The sequence below is a fragment of the Bubalus kerabau genome, chromosome 15, assembly GCF_029407905.1.
Source record: "Bubalus kerabau isolate K-KA32 ecotype Philippines breed swamp buffalo chromosome 15, PCC_UOA_SB_1v2, whole genome shotgun sequence".
NCBI classification, from domain to species: domain Eukaryota; kingdom Metazoa; phylum Chordata; class Mammalia; order Artiodactyla; family Bovidae; genus Bubalus; species Bubalus kerabau.
The window spans coordinates 57141704-57159364 of NC_073638.1; the positions used below are offsets into that span (position 1 = coordinate 57141704).

The 17661-nt window shown below is 53.5% G+C and overlaps 1 protein-coding gene across 1 annotated transcript in view; it reads left to right on the plus strand.

The window, feature by feature from the left end:
• MYO7A (myosin VIIA) overlaps positions 1–17661 on the plus strand; it is a 104213-nt gene that overhangs the window by 34135 nt on the left and 52417 nt on the right. The window contains exons 10-18 of the mRNA XM_055549164.1: positions 444–520; positions 1072–1191; positions 1948–2090; positions 3063–3273; positions 3664–3799; positions 7882–7988; positions 13940–14077; positions 16394–16552; positions 16986–17078. Coding sequence (XP_055405139.1) covers positions 444–520; positions 1072–1191; positions 1948–2090; positions 3063–3273; positions 3664–3799; positions 7882–7988; positions 13940–14077; positions 16394–16552; positions 16986–17078 — 1184 coding nt within the window. The remainder of the gene's footprint in view (positions 1–443; positions 521–1071; positions 1192–1947; positions 2091–3062; positions 3274–3663; positions 3800–7881; positions 7989–13939; positions 14078–16393; positions 16553–16985; positions 17079–17661) is intronic.

Below are 17661 nucleotides of genomic sequence, written 5' to 3' on the forward strand. Positions count from 1 at the left end.
AACGGGTGCACTGAGCAGAAACAAGAGCTGTGCAAAGGTCCTGAGGCCTGACAGAGTAGGGCACATCTGGGGAAGGGCGGATGGTGTCAGGCCCAGAGCAAGGCAAGTTCACCAGGCCTGTGTCAGGAGTCCTTGCTTACTCTGGGCATCTGGGGTGGGGGTCACGGGAGGTGGGGGGGCATGATTGCCAGGGTCTGCTTACTTGGATGTCAGGCAGGGGGCTAGATGCTGGGCATTCCTGCTTCCTGCTCTCATGGTGCCCATGGCTCACGGAGACAACATTCGTCAGACGGCTATTAGCCCAGAAAAGCATTTAATCGTGGTGCTGGTGCCCTCCGTAGACAGGCCAGTCCCCCTGAGCGTGGGCAGAGCCACCCCGTTGCCCTAGGCTGTCCCCCACCCCCACCTCCCTTGCCTGACGCTGTGCCTGGTGCCGCTGACAGACCGCACGTTTGAAAACCTGGATGCCTGCGAGGTCCTCTTCTCGCCGTCCCTGGCCACAGCCGCGTCCTTGCTGGAGGTCAGTGAGAGCCTGCTGTCCCCGTCTGCTGTTCTTTCTCTCAGAGGGACCGGTTTTGACTTCTGGCTCAGGGGGCTGGGGCCCTCTGCTTGGAGAATCCTGGGAGTTCAACACTGAGAACCACCCAGCTGTGTGCAGGATCTGAGCTGGCACCGGGTCCCAGGGGAGGAGTGGAAGCCTAGTACAGCTGCCCCTGGAGAGGGAGGGGGTCTGGGGGCCCTGAGCGGGTCAGTCAGTCTTCTAGTAAATATATACTAGCCTCTGCCTTGAGTTGGAAAACTGGGATGAATAAAGTCAGAGCCTGAGCCAGGGGAGCCAGTCCTGGAGGGACAGGTGACATCCTGGGGTGGGAAGGGGCTGTGGAGGAGAGAGGCATTTGGGTGGTTTTGACGACTGGGGAGAACTGGGCTGTGGGCTGTGGGGAAGGGTTTTCCCAGTGGAGGGAGCAGGCTGGGCCAGGCCTGACTGGAAAGCGGGAGGGGTTCTAGATGTGGCCGTGGGAGGGGCGGGCTGCAGGGGGCTGAGTGAGCGCCTGTATGTTGCCCCACCAGGTGAACCCCCGAGACCTGATGAGCTGCCTGACCAGCCGCACCCTCATCACTCGCGGGGAGACAGTGTCCACTCCGCTCAGCAGGGAGCAGGCGCTGGACGTGCGAGATGCCTTCGTCAAGGTGGAGTGGCCGTCTGCTCTCCTCGCCCCACGAGAGGCTGGGTAGTTGATGGGCAGGAGCTGAGGAGCCCACAGAGCTGGAGGGATGTCAGCCTTGACCCTGCTCTGCCCTTGGGTCCAGCTTCAGCCACTGGCCCTCTGGGGCCTGGACAAGAGTCTGCCTTCCCCCTGAGCCCAATTCGTCCATCCCACAAGGGGCTGGGACTTGTGTTCTTCAAGGGCCTGAACAGCTCTGGTGACCTGAGGCCTTCCACCCCTGGCCTGCTTCACGCTGAATCATATTCGCTGGCCATTCAGTCTGCTGTGCTATTCCCAGCCCTGTGGATACCCTCTCTGGTCTCTCCTTCTAAAGAAGACCCCACAGAGGGGATGGGCCAGGTGGGGAGGCCCCCCAGTCCTGACATTTTGTCGTCCATTGAGCCCTTGCCCCGTGCCAGGCCCCGTACTGGGCTCTGGGACCCTGGAGACAGAGTTGCAGGGGAGACAGAGATGGTTGGAGGGGTGGGAGCCTAAACTTCCAGGGGAGGGAAGGGGAGGTTTCTTGGTGGAGCTGATATCTCCATAGAGCTTTGAAAAACAAGCAGATGTTATTCAGGCAGGAGAGGGTGCTCCAGGCAGAGAGAACAGCTGGAATAAAAACGTGGGGGTTTCCTGCAGCAGGAAGGGGCTGGAGTGAGGCCTCCGAGGCCCAGGGAGGGTCTCCGTCTGGCCGGTCTCCCTGGGAAGCTGTGACTTTTGCAGCTGCCTCTCCATTCAGGGCATCTACGGGCGGCTCTTCGTGTGGATCGTGGACAAGATCAATGCAGCCATTTATAAGCCCCCTTCCCAGGAAGTGAAGAACTCTCGCCGGTCCATTGGTCTCCTGGACATTTTTGGGTTCGAGAACTTTGCAGTAAACAGGTACCACGTGGGGCTGTGTCTTGTGGGAATTTTCTTCTAAAGTGTGGACTTACAGATCACATCTCTCCCTTTAAGCTGCATTTAGCTAGTCCCAAGTACACTCTTCCAGGCTGTTGAAAAATGTGACTCCAGACATCCTGGGGGCCTTTCCCCTTCCTCCCCATCCTCTCCAGACCCTGGGCCAGCTGAGGCCAGTGTGGTGGTGGGGCAAAGGCTCTTACCCCATTGTGACACTCTATTCCCCACTGCTCATTGGTCCATTTCCAAGCTGCAAGATGCCTCAAAGCAAGTGAGGCTGAGACTGAGCAATGTTTGAGATGGGGGTCTTGGCCATGCTTGATGTCCCACCCCTCTTGGGGGCCATGTGAGGTGCAGATGGATGGAGCAGGCCCAGGAGAATGCTGGGGCTAGAGGCAGCTGGCCTTGCCCCACTTTTTAGCTATGTTACCCCTGGTAAGTCACTTTAATTCTATAATGTTCAGGTGTCTCAAAGCCCTCCCCCTTCCCAGAACACACGAAGTGTCAGTCACCTGGGAGAGTGCTGAGTTGGTGGCTCAGAGATGTTACCCTCAAGGCCCTACTTGCCAGATCTTGTGAGCCCCCTTCCCATATCTGCTGATGCTTTGAATCTTTGAGGCCCGCCTCCCCAGTGCCGTGGCTCTTCCTCTCCTGGGTGCTCTGCCAGGGGTGTGGTGCCCATTGGGTCAGCTCTCTCCCAGGGCCTGGTCGTCCATCCTTAACTCTCCTCTGACTCACTCAGTGACCTTGGGCAAGTGCTGTGCCTTTGCTGGGCCTCCATGCCCTCTTCTATCATGGAGGAGGTTGGACTCACAATACTTTTCCACCTTGGAGACCGAAAATCCCAGGGGCACACTGAACACCAGGCTGGGGTCACCCCTGAGTGGCAAGGCAGGGCCTGAACACCCCACCCCCTCCCCTGATGCCCCCCTGTCCCCTGCCCCCTCCCTGCAGCTTTGAGCAGCTCTGCATCAACTTTGCCAATGAGCACCTGCAGCAGTTCTTCGTGCGGCACGTGTTCAAGCTGGAGCAGGAGGAGTATGACCTGGAGAGCATTGACTGGCTGCACATCGAGTTCACAGACAACCAGGATGCCCTGGACATGATCGCCAACAAACCCATGAACATCATCTCCCTCATCGATGAGGAGAGCAAGTTCCCCAAGGTGGGCCTGGGGCAGGGCAGGGCAGATGAGACTCCTTCACCCCATACGATGAAGATCCAAGTGTGCCACTGGCACAGAATAGGTGCTCCAGGCACAGAATATGTCTTGGAGTCAGGGAGGGGATACTTGCTTGATTTTAATCTTGGGAAATAGATTTTCTATACTGGGATGTACTTTCAAGGTTTTGTAATTCCAATTCACCCACTTCACAGATGGGGAAATGGAGGCCCAGAGAGCTCCTGTGTTGGGATATAAATAAAGGGAGGGAGGCTCTTGGGAAAGACAGAAGGGGGCTGAAAAGACAGAGGGCAGGAGAGACAATAGGGCCTGGTGGAGAGTGGGGTGGGGAGGAGAGGGAGAGCTTGATTGGGTGCTCCTCGGTTCCCACAGGGCACGGACACCACCATGTTGCATAAGCTCAACTCCCAGCACAAGCTCAACTCGAACTACATTCCCCCCAAGAACAATCACGAGACCCAGTTTGGGATCAACCACTTTGCAGGCATCGTTTACTATGAGAGTCAAGGTATAGGAGGGCCCCCTGGGGCTGGCTGTCTCTCTTTGCCTGTGTTCCCTCCCTTCCTTCCCCTTCTCCAGCCCAGGACAGACACACCAGAGTGCTGAAATACAAAGAGGGAAGGGATGTTAGGAAACATTGGGCTCAGTGCTTTTTTTTTTTTTTTTTTTAGAGTTTACAAAATTTTGGTAAAATATATGTAATATAAAATTAACCATTTTAACAAGTTTTAGGTTTACAGTTCAGTAGCGGTAACTACATCCACGGTATTGTGCAACTGCCACCACTCTCCAGAGTCTACCCATCACCCCAGACAGGGGCTCTGTATGCACACAACAATAACTCTGCGTCCTCCCCTCACCCCCTAGTCCCTGATAACCTCTACTCTACTCTCTGTCTCTATGTATCTAACTATTCGAGTACCTCACATAAGCAAAACATACAGTATTCATCCTTTTGTGTCTGGCTTATTTCACTTAGCATAATACCCTCAGGGTTCATCCATGTTGTACCATGTGTCACAATTTTGTCCTTTTTATAACAATAATATTCTATTGCATATACATACACACACACAGAGCACAGTTTATTTATCCATTCATCTGTTGATGGACAGTTGGATTGTTTCCACCTTTTGGCTGCTATGGATAGTTGCTGCTGTGAACATGGGCATTGTTGTTCAGTCGCTAAGGTGTGTCCAGCTCTTTGCGACCCCATGGACTGCAGCATGCCAGGCTTCACCATCCTCCACTATCTCCCAGAGTTTGCTCAGATTCAGTGAGCAAACTCAATCCATTGAGCATCCATTGAGTCAGTGATGCCATCCAACCATCTCATCCTCTGCTGCCCTCTTCTTCTTTTGCCTTCAATCTTCTCCTGCATCAGGGTCTTTTCCATTGAGTTGACTCTTCGCATCAGGTGGCCAAAGTATTGGTGATTCAGCTTCAACATCAGTCCTTCCAGTGAATATTCAGGGTTGATGTCCTTTAGGATGGACTGGGTTGATCTCCTTGCAGTCCAAGTGAACATGGGTGTACAAGTATCTTCTTTAGCCCTGGTTTCAGTTCTTTGTATGGGCTCAACACTCTTTTGCACATAAGGGGAAACTGAGGCTCAGAAAGAGCAGTTAACTGTAGAACCAGTTAGTTTGTAGATCCCACAGCCTATTGGGTGCAAAGCCAGATCTAGAACCAGCACAGTTAGCCACCAAAAGTCTTTGAGCAACAAGACCGAGTTTGGTCTTTGAAGGACTTGTATCTTCTTTTCTCCTGGGAGATATAATTGGGCTCCTTTTAAAGCTAAAAGTGAGGAAGAAGGTCAGAACATAGTTAAGTTTTTCCCTTTGGAATTCTTACATGGTCTGTCAAAAGCCCGCAGAGTGCCCTGGCCAACGCCACCCCTCCCACCCTGGTGCAAAGAGCTGACCTTGAGTGGGCATCAGCTGTGGGATGTGTCTGCCCTACTGCCCTCAGTCCTGAAGGGTCCCTCCCACAGCCAAAGTCAGTGAAATTCTCAACAAGCAGAGAGCCACCGGTTTCACACTTCCTTGTTGATTTGGTCCAGAAGGCAGAGAGTGAGCCATGCAGCAGTTATGGGATCAGAGGCCGTCAGCCTTCCTTAAAATAGCAGATGTGAGATCTGACCCTCCTGTTAGAAAGTAGGAATCCAGCGTTAAGTTTGAAGGACTGTTGGGTAAACAAATGGATCTGTTGTTTAGAGTAAGAGAGGGTGTTTTCAGTTCAGTTCAACTAACATTCATTGACCAGGCTTCATACTTCATACTGTTGCTGGGGATATGAAAATGAGAATTGAGTGAACTCTACTCACTTATAAAATTGTAAAATATTATTAGATCTGGAGGGAATAGAAGACTCATCTGCTTTTATGGATTTGGAAACTGAGGCCCCGAGAGGGAAATGACTTGCCTAAGGTCACTAATCATTTCTGAGCTACTTTTAACAATTCTGTCGGCATTTTCTGTTCATAAAGCACTGTTTTAGTTCAGCATTTTATTTAAAACATGAGTGGTTTAGGTGATCCAAAAAGAAGCAAGAGTTCATGGGAACATCATGCTCATTCAAAAGATAAGGAACATAAGGCCCAGAAGGGGACTCTCTAGGGCTCCATAGTGAGTCTGTCATAGAGCTTTAATTTGTTGTTGTTCAGTCAACTAAGTCACATCTAACTGTTTGTGACCCCATGGACTGCAGCACGCCAGCCTCCCCTGTCCTCTACTATCGCCTGGAATTTGCTCGGATTCATGTCTATTGAGTCAGTGATGCTATCTGACCATCTCATCCTCTGCCACCACCTTCTCCTGCCTTCAATCTTTCCCAGCATCAAGGTCTTTTCCAGTGAGTCTGCTCTTTGCATCAGTTGGCCAAAGTATTGGAGCTTCAGCATTAGTCCTTTCAATGAATATACAGGGTTGATTTTCCCTAGAATTGACTGGTTTGATCTCCTTGCAGTCCAGAGGACTCTAAAGAGTCTTCTCCAGCACCATAATTCAAAAGCATCAATTCTTTGGTGCTCAGCCTTCTTTATGCTGTAATTAGGGCCCTACAATTCCATCCTAGCTTCAGAGCCCCACTTTTGGTACTGGGTGCCTCCTGCAGCTCACCCGTCCCCAGATGTCAGGTGGGCAGCCCCACACTGGGTCTCTGTGCTGTCCACCAGCCAGGGCAGTCTGAGTCCTGGGGGAAAGGGTGCTGCTTCTCTGCAGAGTTCCTCCTCCTCAGGCACCCCATCTTCTGCCCCACCCTATCAAGGACCCCATTAACCAGCTCCTAAATCCTCAGGCCTGGGAATGGCAGTCCTCTTTGGAATCTGTGTGGTGCAGGGAGCCTCCTGGACTGGTGCCTGGGCTCCTAGACTCAGGTCTTAACTCTGCCCGCAGTTTGCTGTGGGTGTTAGTTTGCTTAGCTTCTCTGAACACTGATTTCTTTTCCTTGTCGGGTTGGGGAAGATAATCTCCACCTGTCCCACATATACAGGGGAAGTTGTGGGCATTACAGCTGTGAGGGCAATATCCAAAATCAAGGTACTTTTACTTTCGTTCTTTTACTATTAGCTGGTACCAGACGAACTTGCATTCTCTCCTAGGGGACCCACTTAAGGAAGGTTTTTGACACCTTTGTTACCAACCTGGGTCCTTGGACTCTTTAATCCATAGAAGTTGATAAAAGCCAAGCAAGAAGTTCAGGCAAGGCTTTACTGAGGCTTGTGCTGCAGCATGAGGGAGTGAGGGAGCTCGAACAAGAAACAGGTCCCCTTGCTGGCTCCCTGAGTGGGGGCAGACTGGTTCCTTAAATGAGGTGAGGGTAGGGGCGGATTGGTGAGGTGGGTCAGGCTGGAGGGGTGGCTGGCGTGGCCTGCTCACACTCTTGGTGCTGTGTGCAGGGCTCCAAGGCAATGTCCTGCTTTGGCTCCCAGCAGAAGCAGACATGGTAGTTGGTTTGTAGCCTTTTTGTATCTTACTGTTCATAACTGTCCAAGCTGTACATGCACTGCAGTTATTTTTAGTCTCATGACTAAATGGTAGTTGGTTTGTAGCCTTTTTGTATCTTACTGTTCATAACTGCCCAAGCTGTACATGGGGTGCAGTTATTTTTAGTCTCATAGCTTCTTTGTTTCTGTTGCTCAGGGAGAGGTTTGTCCAGGTGCAAGCACTCCAGTAAAGGATCCCACGCCCCAGCATAGGGTCCAACGCCCCAGCCTATCTCATGTTTGTTCAAAAGACTAAAGCTAGCATTTCAGGCATTGGGGTGGTTCAGTGGGAAAGGTAGCCCCACTCCCTCCTGAGGACTGAGACATTCTGCCCTTCCCTTTGTCCAGGCCTGGAAGAGGGGGGCAGTGTGTGGCTGGGGAGACTGAGTTCTAGCTCTGGCTCTGCCTCTTGCTTTCTCTGTGACCTTGGGCAAGCCACTGTCCTCTCTCGGCCCCAGAGCCCCCCACTGTAAAGTGGATGTGGTTGAACTAGGGGGATTTTGAGGGTCTTTGTGGACGAGGCGTGGTGGCTTTGGGAAGGGGGTGTCTTGTTGGGGGGAGGCTGATGGAGTTGCAATGTGTAACTGCTCTGTGGTGCTGCCCAGGCTTCCTGGAGAAGAACCGGGACACCCTGCATGGAGACATCATCCAGCTGGTGCACTCCTCCAGGAACAAGTTCATCAAGCAGATCTTCCAGGCCGATGTTGCCATGGTAACGTGGAGGTGTGGCTTTCATTGGGCAGGCAGGGCCCCCAGAAGCCAGGCCTGTGTCTAGGCATCCCCTTGTCTAGTGGCTTCAGCTGAGCTCCTCTGGCTACACAGTGGGGGCAGTGCTTTGCTGGGTTCCAGGAGAGGCTGGGGGGCCTCCAAGATCCTCCTATCTGGTCCTCTTGTACTAATTAGGGGGTGCAGGTGGGGTGTAAGGCCCAGAGAAGGATCACATGAGATGCTGCAGAGCAGAGCCTGATTAGGACTCAGTTTTGGGGTCCTCTCCCCAACCCTCTAGCCACTAACCGAGTGTGGGTGAAGGGGGAACGTCCAGCCTTTAGGATGTGGATGGGTGTGGGGGTGTTGAGAGAAACAGACGCAAAAGCCTATTTTCACTATCCCTGGACCCCACACGGGGGATGGAGAATTTCCCAACCTTGGTGTTTTCTTTGTCCCTGGAATGGTAGTCTGGTGGACTACCTGCTGGATTGTATGTCTTTTTGTTCTGTATTTTCCTCCTGTCCCATGGCCTCCTGGAGAGTGCAGGAGGGACTCACCGGAGGGCAGAGCCATGGCCCTTTCTGTGCCTGTCCAGCTGCCTGTGTTGCCCCCCCGCGGACCCCACTCCAGAAGCCCCGCTGCCCCAAGGTTCGTCCCTTTTCCCTGGTGGATTTTGCCCTCTTGTTTTCTGACCCACCACGTTCTCCTTGCTCCCCACCCCATCTCGCCGCCGCTGTGCGCTCTGGTTCCTGTTGTAGTTTCTCTGTGGTTATTCATCGGGCACTCTCCGCCACCCAGCAGCTTCTGCGAAGGTAAAAGACACCAGTCGGGGACGGAGGATGGCGTGAGAGGCCTCAGCGGCCCTTGGGACTGGGCTGTGTCCTTGGCCCCCGCGGCACTGAGGCTTGGGGAAAAGGCCGTTGTTGTTGTTTGGCTTTCATTTATTTTTGTGGAGTGTGTGTTTTTGTGGAGTGGTTTGTGGAGTGGTTTGATCTTTGTTTATTGAGTTGTGTGGACTGCAGGCATCTCAGTTTCTTAAAGGAGGAAACTGAGTCCTAGAGAAAGAGATGAGACTTGCCCAGTGTACTGGGGCCCAGGGTGGGACCCAAAACCCTGTCTACCGAGTTCTCTGCTCCCTTGAGTCTCTGGAGGTATCAAGGCCTGCTCTTCCCATCAGGCCCTGCGAAGGGTTTCTACATCTGAGACTCAGTCAGAGCCTCTGGTTAACCTTGTGAAGCAGGAGAGGCACGTGGTGGTTTCTGCATTTTGCAGATGGGGATGGAAGCTCAGAGGTGGTGTGTGGTTCACTCCAAGTCGCAGCATCTGAGGGAGCCGGGACTGGATGCTACCCCCTACCCCGGTCCTCCGTAGGTCCTGGACAGCATTCTTGGTGTGTCCTGACAACCAGCTCCAGGATGTGCGTAACTCCCGAGGTGCTTTGGGCTCCAGAGATGTGGGGTGACCTTAGCAGCAGCATAGCTCTGACCTCTTCTCTACCTTCGATTTCCTCTCTGCTTAGGCCTGACATCCTTTCACCTTCAGTCTTAATGCTGAATCCCCCTTCCTTCCTGCATGTCTGGCATCCCCCTCCTGTCTCGTGCCTGGCAGAGTCCTGGCACAATTCACAAAGCCACAGCTGCAGAGCAGGGCCTGTGGCACGTCATGTCTGGACAGAGGTTCTCTGCCAAGGGTTGGCTCCAGGCCAACACTGTGCCCAGCTGGCTGATGGGAGGAGCATAGGGCCAATGCCAGGGAGGGTGCAGGTGCCTGAAGCTCCAGCACCGGTAGTCCCCACCCCGAAGCCCGCACACTGCAGGTCGCAGAGTTAGTGAGACAGGAGTGACTCTGGGTTCTCTCCCCAGTCTTTCCTCTTGTAGACCCAGCTGCCCTGCCAAGCCCACACATTCCTGGGCAGTCCTCAAAGGCCACTGAACCCACCTGTCCTCCTACCTCTCTTCCCAAGCCCCTGGAGGCTGTGGGGACCTCCCTGTGAAGTTTCCTCTTCTGAGTCTCCTTCCCCTGGACTCTGGGAACCTACTTGCAGAGGAACCATGGATAGGTTCCAGCATGAGACTGGGGTGGTGGTGGGGGCAGCGTCCAGAAATGCCCACCGCCAAGGGAGTTTTTGGAACACAGAATTAGAACATGGCAGGGATCAATTTGATAACAATCACTTTTGCTCTTCTGGGCCAGCCTGTGAGCTACACACACATATTTCTCATTTCATTCATTCCCTGTAACTCCCTCATGAGTGATTACTATTGTCCCCGCTTTACAGAGAGGCCAAGGTACTTGTTTGAGGTCACACAGCTGGTGACACACAGGGATTTGATCCAGGTTTGGTGGCTCAGATGCTAAAGAATCCGTCTGCCAATGTGGGAGATGTGGGTTTGATCCCTGGGTCAGGAAGATCCCCTGGAGGAGGAAATGGCAACCCACTCCAGTATTCTTGCCTGGGAAACCCCATGGACAGAGGATCCTGGCAGGCTACTGTCTATGGGATTGCAAAGAGTCGGACACGACTGATCGACTGACACTTTCACTTTTCTATCTCGGGGAGGGGCTGGGACTTGGCCAAGGTCATGGACAAGTGAAGGCTTTTGAGTCCCTGCTCCTTTTCACTGTACCATGCTGTCTGTGAGAGTGTTGTCTTAAGAAAATGCTTTGTTTTTGTTGGGAAAATGATAGCTCTGTTAAAAGAACAAGGAGACTGGCTTGGTGAGGCGTGGATGCTGAGTCAAATTTTACTGGATGACAGAATACTGGTTGCTGTGTTCTCCTTAGGGTGGGGGTCCACATCCTTTCAGTGATAAAACCCATGTCCTGTGCAGGTCCCCAGTGCCCGAATTCTGCCTTTTGACTCTTGTGTCTGCCTCTTGGGGTGCCCTGGGAAGCCCCATCCAATCATTACTGATGGAGGGGAGCAGTAAGCCAAAAGCATGGTGCTTCTTCCAGGGCATGGAGCCCCTAACCCCTAGTCAAGGCACATGTCCCCACGGAGCTGAGTCCACAGGAGGCTGGTTCACTCTTCATGCAGGAGGCATCTCCTGCCACTGACCTCCCAGCCCCAATCGTATTACATTCAGGTGCCTGCCCCTCACATCCCCTCCATGGAATCATTTAACACAGACCTCTGGATTTCTCACTTCTGCTTTTACCCCATCCCTAAATATCTGCAGATTATCCCAGAAAACAACAAATGTTGGAAAAGATGACCTTTCCCCTCAATGAAATAAAACCAAATCAGAAACCAGGTGGCCACGGCCTTCCTTCCATCAGAAATACCTATTGAGTGCCTGTCATATGCCAGATATTGTCCTGTGTCCTGGGGACACAGTAGTGAACAAAACTGAAAAAATCCTCTGTCGTCATGGGACTTACCCTCTAGCAGAAGGGAGAAGTAGTTAATAAGCAAATAAGTGAATTATCATAAGTCAGATGGTGATATATGAGATGGGAAAAATGGAGGGAGGTGAGCCAGTGGTAGGGTTTTGCAGTTGTGAAGAGGGATCTGGAAAGGCCTTACGGAGAGGTTGGTGAGGAGGTGAGGAAGCCGACCACCTGCATTCTGGAGGAAAAGCAGTGCAGGGAGAGGGAACAAGGACAGCAAATACAAAGCCCCAAGGTGCTTTATAAGCCACCAACCTGCCTGGAGCATCGTAGGAAGAGCACGGGGGCAGGAGTGGCTGGAAGGTGGGGAGTGAGGTAGTGGAGGGCTGGGGGTAACTGGGACCGGATCCTGCGGGACAGGGCTGGTTCTTACAAAGGACCTTGGTATTCATGCTGAGTGAACTGGGGAGCCATTGAGGGTTTTGAGTCAGTTGGGAGAGGGGACACATGACTGGATTGGTGTTTGAACAGCCTCATTTAGGCTGCTGTGTTGCTAGCGGGGTAGAGGTCAGTGTGGGGGACGGAAACAGGGAGACCAGTTTGGAGGTTATTGCAATAGCAGGAGAGCCATGCAGGCAGCCTGGACCAGGCTGATGGTGGAGGAAGTGGTTAAGAGGGTCAGATTCTGGATCCGTTTTGGAGGTAAAGTCAATAAGGTTTGCTGCATATTGGATATGAGAGAGGAGGGGCTGGGGATGGCCCCTAGACCTGTGGCCTGAGCAGCTGGACAATTTCTAGGAGCCCTTGAATGTGAGCAACCAGTTCAGCACCACTTCAGTTCAGCAAAGGGTTGTTGACTGATGCTGTGTCAGGCCCTGGGGCACGCTAGTAAGCAAGGCAAACCCGCCTGTCCTCTTGGGGCTCATAGCTCAGCAGGAAAGCCAGAAAGGAGTGGTTGCAGTGTGCTGATCACAACCAGAGAAGGATATGCCCTGTGTGTGTGTGTGTGTGTGTTGTGTGTGTTGTACATGTGCTCATGCTTTGTGTGTTGTGCATGTGTGTGTATGTGTGTGTGTTGTGTAGGTGTGGTGTGTGTGCTGTGTGTGGTGTTTATCTGTGGTGTGTATGTGTGCGTCTGTATGTACTGTCTCTGTGTATATGTGTGTGTGGTGTGTGTGTATGTGTGCACATTTGCGTGTTGTGTGTCTCTGTATATGTACTGTGTGTGCTATGTGTCTGTTGTGTTTGCACTCCCTGTGCACACACATGTGCCTGTGGCAAGGCCTCTAATGTAGGCTGGGTACAGCCCAACCTGGACAGCTTCCCCCCACTTGTGGGGGTCACCTGGTGCTGCTGCTGGGTTAGGTGCTAGGGCAGATGTGGGTCGTAGACTTGACATTCACCCAACCCCCGTGCAAAATAGTCTCCAGCTTCTCTTGGGAGCATCCTAATTCTAGATAACACTGTAGTGGAAAACACAGCAAATTTCAGAATAACAAGGATTTGCTACTTCTTGACAAGTTTCATTTCAGTCCCAGGGTGTATGGTCTCACTCTAGCATGGGATAAGTTCCTCTCCCTCACCCAACACACCTCACACATTGATATCTGCATCCCCAGTGGTGCTACAGGATATCAGATACAATAACTCATTTAAAGTATAAAAGCTTAAAATCACAATCAAATTTACTTATTAAAAAATTCTCATCCAATGAAATTGCCAGGAAAACAGTAACGTCAAAATGCTTTGGAATCGAATCTGGTCTCTACGTCCAGTTTCTGGGTCTGAGATGTTCTGCTGTGTGTCCGCTGCCTGTTTGTTGCTCAGGTTCTCCCCTAGGACCCCACCTCATTTCACAGTGCTCTGAGAGGGGGATCCCAACAGGGCAGGAGGTGCAGGGGATCGCTAGCCACTTCCTGCAGATAGCGGCTAGTGGAGCACGGGGCCCTTTAGCCTTGGTGCTGGACGGCGTCCAAAGGCCAGCTGTGCGCCTTCTTAGGGGGCTTATGTGTGTCTGCCCCGCCCGCTTGCTGCTGACCTGTTAATCCAACAGGCAGGGCAGAGGGTGCGGGCAGCACCCCTGCCTTGCTGGGTGGCTGTTGACTGAGACAGACTCACAGCCCGCTCAGCTAGGTACATGGCACTATCCCATCTTGAAAACTGAAGCCCAGTGCTGCTTAGTGACCTGCCTAGAATCACAGGGCTCAGAGGTGGTGAGCTAGGGTTTGAATTTAGGTCTGTCTAACCTGCCTCTAGAGGTGACCCCATTGTCCAGAGATCTGGCCACTCATTTGTACTGCAAAGAGAGGACAGAGACTAGAGAGGGGCTGCGTGTGTCTTGCCCGGAGTCATTCAGTGCCCAGGGTGGGACCCCAGGGCGCCTTACTCTCTGTTCAGTGCTCCTGGACCCAGAATCAGGGAGGCTTCCCAGATGGGGGTGTATTTAGGGGGTCTAAGTTCCAGCCCAGACCAGGTGGTCATAGGAAAACCTACGTGTCCTACCGGCCTGCTTCCTTGGGAGGCTCTCTCTCAGGCCCTGACTGCTGACCTCCTCTCCTGCTTCCCTTCTGGAGGGCCGGAGGGGCGAGAGTCAGCCCCTCCCATCGCTGTGGTCCATCCCCCCAGGGCGCCGAGACCAGGAAGCGCTCGCCCACACTCAGCAGCCAGTTTAAGCGGTCGCTGGAGCTGCTGATGCGGACGCTGGGTGCCTGCCAGCCCTTCTTCGTGCGCTGCATCAAGCCCAATGAATTCAAGAAGCCCATGGTGAGCAGCCCTGGCAGGGATGGGGGGTGGGGGTAGACAGCTGGGAACAGCCTGAGGGATGGGAGGGGCCCGGCCAAGGGAGCAGGGTGGACTGGGCCCTGGGAGACTTTGCCCCCTGAGGGGCTTACAGAACAAACTTCCTCTTTTCTGGGGACAGCCCAGTTCCCTGAAAAGAGCCTGGACTCTGTAGTAGTGGGCTAAATGCAGATTCAAATCCTGACTCAACCACCTTCCTGCAGGGTGACTGTAGAGGAATTAATTGTTTCTCTCATACCTCAGTTACCTCTCAGATGGAAATAGGACTGCTTGTACCCACCTCCTGGGAGTATTCTGTTCAATGATGCATGCAAATTGCCTGGCGCCTAGGAAGGAACTCAGTAAATGGTTCTTGCTGTGGTCCCAACTTTGAAAGTCCCCTCTCCTTTGCTTCTGCCAATGATTACCTCCTCCTGGAAGCCTTCCTGGATTCCTCTGACTGGTTGGGAATATTTTCATTTCTGACTTTTCTGAATAACATCTGTTGAGCCTTTTCTGTGTTTCCAAAACAGAACCGATTAGATTGTCTCTCCATAGTCTCATTCAACTTTCTCAACAGCCAGTGAGGGAGGGACTTTTATGGCCCCATATTTGAGATTTGGTGGGCTTCCCCTGGTGGCTCAGACAGTAAAGAATCCACCTGCAATATGGGAGACCTGGGTTTGATCTGGGTTGGGAAGATCCCCTGAAGGAGGGCATAGCAACCCACTCCAGTATGCTTGCCTGGAGAATCCCCATGGACTGAGGAGCCTGGTGGGCTACAGTCCATGGGGTTGCAAAGAGTTGGACACGAATGAGCGACTAAACGCGCATTTGAGATGTGGGATGGGAAGCTTGAGGAGGTTGGGACCTAGAGGTCGCAGAGCCAGGAGCCTGGACTACCCCTTGCTAGGAGCGCTCTCCTTCCACAGCTCTGGGAGGTGTTGTTTACCATTAGACACTTCCCAGAGATAGGAGGGGAGGCCTAGGGGAAGTTGGGGTCTGCAGAGGGACGGAAGGTGGGAGGCCAGTGCTGGGCCAGGGAAAGTGCCTGTACGGAGAGGAAACAGGTGGCGGAAGTCAGCCTTCCGCCTGCTGGCCCTGTCCCCTGTCCCCTGCCTGGAAACATTCCCCAGAGTGGGCTGGTCAGTCCCTCTAGGGCTCAGGATCCGGTCTGCAGGGGTGTGAGAATCAGAGGGCTCCAGCGAGCTGCCCTCTAAGGTAGGAGGTCCAGGGGATTGAGGCCAGGGCCTTACAGTTGGGCACCATTTCTCCTGCTCTCAGATGCCTCTCGAAACTTCTTTGGGCCCAGGCCTCAGCATCTCTGTCCTGGACCTGGCTACAAGACCTCCTCCCTGAGTCTCCTGCCTCCCAATCCCTCACTCCCATTCTCCTCCCCACTGCAGGGTCTCGAACACAAATCTGACCTGGTCACATCCCCCCATGTGACTGGAAAGGCCTTTCCCAGCCTCTCCACCAACCCAGCGGCCATCACAGAAATGACTGTGCCTTTGCTTGCTGCTCCAGCACTCTTTCCTGTCACGGTTGTTGTACAGCTGCTCAGCTGTGTCTGACTCTTTGTGACCCTGGACTGCAGCACGCCAGGCTTCCCTGTCTTTCACCATCTCCTGGAGATTGCTCAAATTCATGTTCATTGAGTCAGTGATATCATCCAACCATCTTGTCCTCTGTTGTCCCCTTCTCCTCCTGCCTTCAGTCTTGCCCAACATCAGGGTCTTTTCCAGTGAGTTGGCTCTTTGCATCAGGTGGCCAAAGTATTGGAGCTTCAGCTTCAGCACCAGTCCTTCCAGTGAATATTCAGGGTTGATTTCCTTTTGGACTGACTGGTTTGATCTCCTTGCTGTCCAAGGGACTCTTAAGAGTGTTATCCAGCACCACAGTTCAAAAGCATCAATTCTTTGGTGCTCAACCTTCTTTATGGTTCAACTCTCACACCTGTACATGACTATTGGAAAAACCATAGCTTTAACTATGTGGACCTTTGTCAGCAGGGTTAGAACAAAGCTAATCTTCTCTTTCACGAAGCCCCTCAAGATGTCCCAATTAGGCTGTCTCTCCTCTGTGCTCTCAATGTACTCAGCTCATCCCGAGTGAGGGTCTCATTCTGTGCTGCCTGGTGGATTTGGACTGCAGATCTGGGTTTGGTCCCGCCTTTGCTCCTCATGCGCTGTGTGACCTTGGCCTCTCAGGACCTCTGTCTGGGGTCGGGAAAACACAGAGCAGTGCTGGTCTCCCAGCGGGAGCCTTCAGCATTGACGATCTTGGCTCCTTGCCTGACAGCTGTTCGACCGGCACCTGTGTGTGCGCCAGCTGCGGTACTCGGGCATGATGGAGACCATCCGCATCCGCCGAGCCGGCTACCCCATCCGCTACAGCTTCGTGGAGTTTGTGGAGCGGTACCGAGTGTTGCTGCCTGGCGTGAAGCCGGCCTACAAGCAGGTACGCAGGCTGGGGGCAGAGGCGGTGGGAGGAAGGGTACCAGCCCTGGGCTGGGCAAAAGTCCCAGTTTTCTTACTGGAACACTGTGCTGGGCACAACATCAGCTTGGCCACCTCAGGTGTGGCTGGGAAAATTGGGATCAGGCAGTGGAGTGCATCTGAGAGCTTCCATTGCCATGCTCGCGTGGCGTGGACTTCATGCATGTGCTGAGTGGGTCCTGGCTGTAGGCGAGGGCTTTACAATCATCAGATGGAGCTAAGGAGAAGAGTGAGGGTCAGAGAAGGCGGGCCGGCTGGAGCCACACAGAGTCAGGGGCAGAGCTGGAGCAAGATCTCTGTCCCCCAGCCTTCGAAGGGATACCATTTGGCCTGTCCCACTGGTGGGACCACCCAAGCTCTTGTGCACCTCTCCCCCCCCACCGCCCCCAACCCAGGAGGACCTTCGGGGGACATGTCAGCGCATGGCTGAAGCTGTGCTGGGCACCCATGACGACTGGCAGATTGGCAAAACCAAGATTTTTCTGAAGGTGAGCATGGCCTCTGACTCTGTCTGCCTTGGGGGAGCTGTGAACTCCCTGGGGTGGGGGGGAATAGGTCTTGGGGTCCCTATAGAGGAGCTGCAGCACAGAATGGGGTCAGTGCTGGGCCTTTGTGCTCCTCTAGCCCTGAGCAGGTGTGGGGTCTGGCCTCCTGGGTGGTGGAGGGGCAGTGGGTATTTGAGGGCCTCTCTGACCCGTAGCCTGGGGGTGGGGTCATGAGGAACCAAAGGCCAGGGGTGGCCTGACCAGGGAGGCCTGGATTTAGTCTCGACCCTGTGGTGGTCTGCCCTGGGAATTTGGGCAGGTCACTGGCCTTTTCTTGGGTCTCATTTTCCCATCTGCACAATGGGATGTGCTTGTGGTGGGTACTCTTGAGTGTATCTTTGGTCCTGTGCTTTCCTGCCAGGCATGGCTCATGCTGGGCTGTGGTTGGCTATGTGCCACCCACCTCTAGTGTCCCTGGACCTGTCCCCATGCTCCCTGACCTGGCACCTAGGGTTCTCTGGCTCCCAGCACAGCCTGAGCATGACTCTGGGGGCTGGGCAGCTGGGAGGGGGCAGGGCTGGGAGCA